Source organism: Haemaphysalis longicornis, unplaced genomic scaffold (genome assembly GCF_048455015.1).
Source record: "Haemaphysalis longicornis isolate Haplotype H1 unplaced genomic scaffold, Haemaphysalis longicornis Haplotype H1 scaffold_1, whole genome shotgun sequence".
NCBI classification, from domain to species: domain Eukaryota; kingdom Metazoa; phylum Arthropoda; class Arachnida; order Ixodida; family Ixodidae; genus Haemaphysalis; species Haemaphysalis longicornis.
Genome location: NW_027526203.1, coordinates 25,510,347 through 25,519,393, shown reverse-complemented (window position 1 = coordinate 25,519,393; position 9,047 = coordinate 25,510,347). Strand labels below are relative to the sequence as shown.

The window sequence follows — 9,047 nt, the reverse complement described above, 5'->3', positions numbered from 1 at the left end:
CACGCCGTATGTCACGTGATGTTTGAGAGTGTATATTATCAGCCATCGGAATAAACGGGGCGGTCATTCGTTCGTAACCTTCAGCGCGGCTGTACGATTCCCTTCTGGCTTGCGCCGGCGCTTCGCGCATGCGGGCTGTGTCTCGACATGGTGTCAGAAGTGGACGGTAGTCAACTATCTCTCTGAGGTCGGGTACAGCAGCGTTCCCAAGAAATGGAAAACAAGCCTGCGACGGTGATCCCGGCCCTTCAGCAGCTGCCACCGCTGGACTTTGACAAAACGTCAGAGTGGCCGGCGTGGATCGACCACTTCAATGACAACCGCTTCGCCACAGCCCTCAACGAACGCTCCGGAGAAGCCCAGGTGCGCACCCTACTTTATACAATGGGGCGCCAAGCACGCGAAGTCTTCTCTACGTTTGGACTGACTGAAGAAGAAGCAAGAAGTTACGACGTAGTAAAGCAGAATTTCGACAGTCACTTCATCAAAGAGCGCAACATCGTTTACGAAAGCGCCTGTTTTCACAGGCGTCAGCAACAGCCTCAAGAATCGGTGGACCAGTTCGCGACGGCACTTCATGTTCTTGCGGACCGTTGCGATTTCGGAGATATGAAGAAAAGGCTCATCCGGGACAAGTTCGTCGTCGGTCTTCATGACGCGCAACTGTCCGAGGCCCTACAGATGAACCCGCAGCTGACATTGGCATCGGCGCTGGCCAAGGCTCGTCTCAAGGAAACCGTGCGGCAGCAGCAGCAGTGTCTCCGGCCGGAAGGTGTTCACTCCGGTAGCCCACCGGAACTTCAGGAACAGGGCACCAGTGTGGACGCCGTGATGCACCAGAAACGACCGCAACAAAACCAGGTACGGTGCTTCTACTGCGACGGCAACGCCCACCCGAGATCTGCGTGCCCGGCAAAATCTTCCAAGTGCCACAACTGTGGCAACAAAGGACATTTTGCCAAGGCCTGCCTCAAGAAAAGGGTGTCCTCGCAAAGAAAGGTACGCGTCTGCGCGGTCCAACCCGACACCGGGAAAACTTTTGTTGGGGCAATTGACGCGGACGGGAAAGCGCGCTATGTGCAAGTTACGATAAATGCAGTGCCAATTGTTGCTAAGGTGGATTCAGGTGCAGAAGTGTCTGTTTTACCGTCTACTTTTCCAGGGTTGCCCACACACCTTGATAAGGCGGATAAAGTGTTGCTGGGTGCGGGCGGCCATAAGCTGAATGTACTAGGCAAGTTTGTGGCTGAAATTTCATAGAAAGCGAAAACTGTCCGTCAAACTTGCTACGTTGTAAGCCCACTACGTGACGTTCTTTTGGGGCTGCCAGCCTTGGAGGCCTTAGGCGTTGTGAAATTCGCCGACTCACTGACAGCAGATCAGGAGCGATACAAGGTACTTTTTCCGCATGCCGATTGTAGCCTAGGGACAATTCCAGGAGTGTACACTATCCGGCTACAACCTGGGGCTATCCCCATGCCATAACAGTCCCGCGGAGAGTGCCGATTCCCCTCATGGGCAAGCTAAAGCAAGAGATCGAGAGACTAGTGCGCATGGGGTTAATTAGAAAAGTAGACGGCCCCACTGAGTGGTGCGCCGGAATCGTGCTGGTCACGAAGCAGTCGGGAGAGCTAAGAGTGTGCGTAGACCTCACCAAGCTAAATAAGTGCGTTGTTCGTGAGCGCTTTACGTTGCCTACGGTAGACCAAGCTCTAGGATCTCTGGCAGGTGCTAAGTGGTTCTCCAAGCTTGATGCCTTCTCGGGGTTTCACCAAGTTCGTCTAAGTTAGGACTCCGAAGAGCTAACTACGTTCTTGACTCCTTTCGGGAGGTACTGTTTTACCAGACTTCCATTCGGAATAACGTCCGCTCCTGAATATTTTCAGAAAAGAATGTCCGAAATTCTATGTGGCCTGCCAGGCGTTGTGAACGTCATGGATGATGTCTTAGTGTCCGGCGAAACGAAAGCCCAGCATGATGAACGTTTAGCCCAGGTTCTGTCGCGCTTAGCTAGTTCCAACGTGACCCTGAACAAAGAAAAATGCGTGTTTGGTATCAATGAAGTGCGATTTCTTGGACATATTTTGAAGGGGAACGGAATTGAGCCTGATCCAGCTAAGGTCAGTGCCATCAAGAATCTCAGCGCACCGAAAAGTGTCACAGAAGTAAGAAGCTTACTCGGCATGGCCAATCACTTGGGACGCTTTCTTCCTCATTTGGCACACACTACGGCCCCGATGCGTGCTCTTTTACGCAAAGATTGTGAGTGGGTATGGGGGTGCGACCAAGAAAAATCCCTCAGTGACCTGAAAGAGCTAATTTGTTCGGCGAAGTGTTTTGCCATGTATGACGCAGCGCTTCCAACAGTTCTGTCGGCAGACGCCTCCTCTTTCGGATTGGGAGCGGTTCTTTTTCAGACGCAGAAAACGGGTCACCGTAGGCCAATAGCTTTCACGTCTCGCTCCCTTACAAACACCGAGCGACGATACTCTCAGATAGAAAAAGAAGCGCTGGCACTGACATGGGCTGCCGAAAGATTTGACGAGTACATACGTGGCCTCAATGTCGTCTTTGAAACGGATCACAAGCCTTTGGTGTCTCTATTGGGCCAGATGGCCATTGACGACATGCCGCCGCGAATTCAACGATTCCGGCTGCGCCTGATGCGATATCTGTTCAGTGTCCAGTACGTGCCGGGTAAATCGCTTATCACAGCCGACACACTATCACGGTCACCGGTGGCACTCGGCGATGGCGAAAAATCGTCGAGTGTATCAGACGTCACGGCGTATTCTAAGGCGTGTTTGCTGGGTTTGGAAACGGGGGACAATTTTTTGCTCAGAGTGAAAGATTGTCAAATGAAAGACGACCTTTGTAAATGGTTGCACAGGCTGTGCCAAACCGGTTGGCCTAGAAAACCCACCGTTCCTTCGTTCCTGATTCCATACTGGCAAGATCGAGCGTGCCTCAACATCATTGATGGTCTCTTGTTGAAAGGAACGAGGCTGGTAATCCCGCAACCTTTAAGGGCAGAAGTGCTGCGCAAACTGCATGATGGGCATCAGGGCATCGGTCGATGTCGCAGCGTAGCTAAAGGTTCGGTTTGGTGGCCTGGATTAAGCACCGAGCTGGCCCAGTTCGTGAACCAGTGTGATGTTTGCGCACAACATGCGCCGCAACGAACTGAGCCCATGATAGCGACTGCGACCCCTTCATTCTCTTGGGAGAGGGTCGGGGTGGACTTATGCGTGATCAAAGGTCAGGCCTACCTTGTCGTGGTTGATTACCTTTCGCGCTACCCCGAGGTTGCTATTCTTCCTTCCACACAATCTGGCGTGGTAATTGAAAGACTGAAAAGCATTTTTGCACGGCACGGAATCCCTGAGTGCGTGGTGACCGATAACGGTCCTCAATTTGTAGCGACTGACTTTGAACAGTTCGTTAGGGCTTATGGGTTCCGCCATGTCACCGTCAGTCCGAGGCACCCGCAGGGCAACGGGGAAGTTGAACGAATGGTTCAGACGATTAAGCACCTCATTTTAAAGTCCAAGGACCCTTACCTCGCACTTCTGGCTTACAGGGCAACTCCCGGAGTACTTGGAGTGAGTCTTGCGGAAATACTTATGGGTAGACGGCTCAAGACAAGAGTCCCAATGCTACCCCGTCTCCGAAACCCAGGACAAAGCAGCCCGACAGTAGCAGTGGCCACTGATCAAGAGGTCAGGAGGCGGCAGTGCCGTTATTACAACCAGCGCCACCGCGCCAGGCCACTTCCTAAGTTGGAAGTAGGGGACCGGGTGTGGATGACCGACTTGAAACGCAAGGCCACAGTCCTTGCACCAACGCCGCAACCACGTTCATACGTGGTGCGGACAGACGACGGGGTTGATCTCCGCAGGAACAGGAGAAGGCTTAACCGCCTACCGAGAGGACGTGCAAGCACAGAAACCTTTGAGTTTCCAGAGAATGAAGAGCAGCCGGGCGCTGCACAGTTGGTCAACGGCACGGATCTTAACAGTAACCGGGGGTCGCTTAACCGTCGTCCAAATGAAAGGGTAAACGTGGACATTTCCGCGCAGGCGAGTACTGCCCATTTGGATGGTAGCACAGGCGACTTGAATGCAACAGACGCGGTGCCTCGAACTGGCGACGTGGCCCATGGTGACTCTGCACGCACATTAACGAGATACGGTGGAGTGGTGAAGAAGCCCATAAGGCTGGGTATTGATGAGTAGTTCGCTGCGGTGTTGTTGTTTTGGTGGAATTGTTTTTGTTTGTATAATGTATGTTCTTTACCTCGATGGTGCACGAGGATGTGTAGCTGTTGTATTTGAAAGGGGGATGTGCTGTTATCACCCGCCGGTGTTCGAAGGGTTCCGCCACAACAGATAGCGGGCGCAAGCTGCGTCCGCCACGCCGTATGTCACGTGATGTTTGAGAGTGTATATTATCAGCCATCGGAATAAACGGGGGGGTCTTTCGTTCGTAACCTTCAGCGCGGCTGTACGATTCCCTTCTGGCTTGCGCCGGCGCTTCGCGCATGCGGGCTGTGTCTCGACAACAGGCACGGTGAAAAAGAAGGCGTAGGAGCGCCGCCTGGGGAACTCTAAACAAACTTTAAACTATTTTGCATTGTTTCCGAGAAATGACCCCGCGCCGGCGCCGGTGCCCGCGGAGGCCGCAGACGCGGCCTTGGAGACGCCAGCGCCATCTCTCGCCCCCGCCGCGGATCCTCCCACGGCGAAGTGTGAGGAGGTGGCGCCGCTCGTCGGCACCCCAGCAAAGAACGAACTGAAACTAAAGCGTGGCAAACTGTTCGCATGGCGACGCAGTGAAACATCCCCCTCGCGAGGGGCACGATCAAATGTAGAGCATTTCCGGGGGCGCACGACGTTAAGTAGTTTGCGTTACGTTAATGTTGTTGCGCTTGTGGCAACTGCTGACGAGAGAGCGCTCGTCAGCAGTAATTTGAATGAGTCAACCATATAAGGCGCGTTCGTAGCGTCCCATTGTGTGTCGGCGTTGTGGCGCAGTGGGTAGAGCACCATGTACAGGTCCGCGCAGAAGTAAACGGAGCACGGGAGCGGTGGCCGAACTGCATCGCTGCGCCGCGTATGGGCGCCGACGGGAACTATAGAGCGCTGGTCAAAGAGTGTGTTCGCACTTGCCCCCGCCGCCCTATCTGATATGTTTAATCGCCACTCTGCTGACGTGTCATGCTCGGCGAGACGGTCTTCAAAAGGCAGCGCTGGGCTATACAGGGGCGCTGGTTACACTGCCGCTCGCGAGCATCAGCGGCGACTGAATCCGCTGCTCACGAGCTGGACGAAGCTGCGCGCGCCCGGGAACGTTCGTTGTTGCGCGCTGTAAAGGGCGGCATAAAATTGTAGGCCACTGCGGTTTGGCACAGCATGTCATTGCGATGTAATTTATTGTAAGCCGGCAACAAAATTGCCCTGTACAATATAGAGAGCACATTCCCAGGCATTTTCGTTGGTCGAAAAAAAATCTCGCTTCCGAGATTGTTTTTTAAATTTTGAGTTTGTCCCAAGTTATTGCTGCCGCTCAGTCCAGGTATGTTCTGAAGAAAGAGGGAAGCAATCACTACCTGCTATCACGATTGAGAGGGCGCTCCACCAAAGGGCGCGGCACTACAGTCGTAACGAACCAGCCCTGCCCAACGTATCCGGAAAGACAGCCTCGGTCTCCGGGAGCTCGTGATACAGATTGTTCGCGAAGAGCTTCAAAGGCTGCAGCAGGCACAGGTTCCTCCGGCTCCGCTGTCTATAGCAGAACTAGTTAGGGAGGAGGTAAAACAGGCTGTTCGGGTACCAGAACACGTTGACGTGTTCCGGCTGGATGAACCGCGCTCCTCATATGCAGCAGCCTTGCGCCAGCCCGTCTATGGCGCTCCTCCTATCGTTACCTCGGTCGCACCGCAACGTACCCTGGAGCTGACGCCGCGTACACCCTCTCGATGGAAACGGGTCGCCGGAAGAGTGACCTGTGGCGCACCCCTGACAACACGCCTCTCTGCTTCCACTGCGGGGAAGCAGGGCATATCTACCGGACCTGCCCCTATCGCCGAGCTCGTCCGCGTGTATTTCCGCCGAATGCACCACGGCCGCAAAACGGACAGAGAGAGGCCCCCCGAAATCGTGGACCACATCACCATACGCCGTAACGTTTATTCGCCGCAACGCCCTCAGTAGGTCCCCGTCCCCGATGCGACGCAGGTCCTGCAGCCCTCGATTTGCCTCGGACCCTGGCAGTCAGCCCTCTAGTAGCCCGGAAGGCCGGGGAAACTGAGGCCAGCGACTTCCGGAGGTGAGGCCGCTGATGTCACAAACTGCCAAGATCCTCCAGTGCGACGACCGCTACGACGAGATGACGAGCAGCCAGTACCTGAAACTTGTTTAACCCAACCGATTGCCTGCGAAGTGCTGGTAAATATAGACGGCTGTACGACGACTGCATTGGCCGATACCGGTGCTGATCGTTCAGTCATCAATGAAACTCTGGATTCTACGCAAAAGAAAGTCATCACACCCTGGACTGGCCTGCAAGTTAGCACTGCTGCAAACAATCTGATCACCCCAGTGGGTAGGTGTACTGCGCGCATAAAAATTCACGGTTTCACCTACGTTAACGACTTCATTGTGCTCCCTGATTGCTCGAGGGACTTAATTCTCGACATGGACTTTCTTCAGACAAATGGGGCAGTTATCGACCTGCAAAAATCGAAAATTAGCTTCTCGACAAAGGGAGCAATAGCAAGCAACATCGAAGACAAGCGTGATGGAGCACTACGCATTGTTGACGACGACGTCACACTGCCTGCCCGTTCTAGCCTCTTTGTAATGGTCAAAAATGACAAATTCGCGGATTGTGAAGGCATCGCTGAAGGCAACATTCAGTTATTGCTGGATAGGGGTATTTATTTAGCTAGAGGATTTGTCAACTTGCACAGCGGATGCACTCAAGTTCTGGTCACGAATTTTTCCAACGAACGTCGACATCTTGCGAAAGGCACTAAAATCGCATTCTCATTGAGGAAGTCGCTGACGTTGCGCACGTGGGCGTGCTCAGGACGCTGTCTCTTGATTCGCTTACAGGTGACACCGTCATACCAGTTGAAATAAACAACGACCTCCCGACCGCTCAGAAAGAAGCCCTAAAACGGCTAGTGCAAGACTTCGCCGACTGTTTTTCTACGCCTTCCAAAGTGCGCCGTACTCCCATCGCGAAGTATCGCATCGTGACTGATGAATCCACTACACCTATGCGTCAACAACCCTACCGCGTGTCGCCTAAAGAGAGGGAGGCCATCAAAACGCAAGTCAAAGAGATGGTCGCCGACGACCTTATCCGACCATCCAAGAGTCCGTGGGCCTCCCCAGTTGTACTCGTAAAGAAAAAGGACAACACGCTTCGCTTTTGCCTAGACTATCGCAAACTGAACAGTATCACTAAACGCGATGTTTATCCACTTCCCCGAATAGATGATACGTTGGACCGTTTGCGTCACGCTTAATTCTTAGCGTCTCTGGACTTAAAATCTGGTTATTTGGCCAATAGAAGTTGATGAAAGGGACCGTGAGAAAACAGCATTCGTTACACCCGATGGCCTATACGAATTTAAAGTCCTCCCATTTGGCCTCTGTTCTGCCCCTGCTACGTTCCAGCGTATGATGGATACCGTACTCGCTGGATTGAAATGACCGACTTCCCTTGTCTACTTGGACGATGTAGTCGTGTTTTCTAGTTCTTTCGAAGAACATCTAACACGACTGCGAAGCGTTTTGGAAGCAATCCGCTCTGCTGAGCTTACTATTAAGCCTCAAAAATGCCACCTTGGGTTCCAGGAGCTGAAATTTCTTGGACACATGGTTAGTGCTCAAGGCGTCCGCCCAGATCCGAAAAAAACAGCGGCCGTGAGCTCTTTTCCAGTACCAACTGACAAAAAAGCTGTCCTACGCTTCCTAGGTCTCTGTGCCTATTACAGACGCTTTGTCGAAGGGTTCTCTGGAATTGCGGAGCCACTCACGCGCCTCACAAGAGAAGACGTGCCCTTCGTTTGGATGGAAGCGCAGAAAGTGGCATTTGATGAACTGCGTAGCCGCCTGCAAACGGCTCCAATCTTGGCACACTTAGATGAAGATGGCGACACAGAAATCAGAACTGACACCAGTAACGTCGGCATCGGTGCTATCTTGGTTCAGTGGCAGCAGGGTGCCGAGAAAGTTATAGCCTATGCCAGTTGCAAACTGTCTAAAGCTGAACGCAACTATTCGGCGACAGAAAAAGTGTCTTGCCGTGATATGGGCTATAACTAAATTTCGGCCATATTTGTATGGAAGGCCCTTCAGAGCCATAAGCGATCACCATTCGTTGTGTTGGCTTGCCAACCTCAAGGATCCCTCCGGTAGACTTGCTCGATGGAGCCTACGGCTGCAGGAGTACTACGTAACGGTCGTGTATAAATCTGGAAAGAAGCACAGTGATGCCGATTGTTAGTCGCGGGCGCCAATTCTGAATGAAGCCCATGAAACGGAAGAGGATTTCCCGTTCCTCGGGGTCGTCCATACTGCGGACATGGCCCTTTACCAGCAACGGGACGCAGACCTGCGGCCACTGACTGAGCACCTTCGCGGCGAAAACAGTACGCCACCATGCTTCTTTCTTCGAGGTTTGGCTTCGTATTCCCTGCGAAACAATGTGCTCTACAAACGAAGCTACGGCAGCAAGGATAAATTTCTTCTGGTAGTGCCATATGCTTTGAGAAACGAAATCTTACGAGCCTGTCATGACGAGCCTTCCGCCGGGCACCTAGGCGTTACTCGCACCTTCGCTCGGATTCATGAACGGTATTACCGGCCCAACCTTCTTCGATCAGTACGACACTACGTGAGGACTTGCCGGGATTGCCAGCGCCGCAAGAAACCTCCCGTCAGGCCACCGGCATTCCTTCATCCAGTGGATCCTCCCGACGCGCCCTTCCGGCAGGTTGGGATGGATCTCCTTGGGCCTTTTCCAACATCGGCGTC

At 53.2% G+C, this 9,047-nt stretch overlaps 1 protein-coding gene across 1 annotated transcript; it reads left to right on the top strand.

Moving 5' to 3' along the window:
- The first annotated feature begins 213 nt into the window (after positions 1-213).
- On the top strand, positions 214-7,119 carry LOC144159718 (uncharacterized). Its single transcript, XM_077691438.1, has 4 exons — positions 214-999; positions 2,613-2,697; positions 6,237-6,327; positions 7,116-7,119. The coding sequence occupies exons 1-4, from the start codon at positions 214-216 to the stop codon at positions 7,117-7,119; spliced, it is 966 nt and encodes a 321-aa protein (XP_077547564.1).
- The last annotated feature ends 1,928 nt before the right edge of the window (positions 7,120-9,047 follow it).

Coding starts and splice junctions, on each gene's coding strand:
- LOC144159718 (XM_077691438.1), top strand. CDS start 214: ATGGAAAACAAGCCTGCGACGGTGATCCCGGCCCTTCAGCAGCTGCCA. Junction 1,000..2,612: donor GGGTGTCCTCGCAAAGAAAG/GTACGCGTCTGC, acceptor CTATTGGGCCAG/ATGGCCATTGACGACATGCC. Junction 2,698..6,236: donor CAGTGTCCAGTACGTGCCGG/GTAAATCGCTTA, acceptor GATGCGACGCAG/GTCCTGCAGCCCTCGATTTG.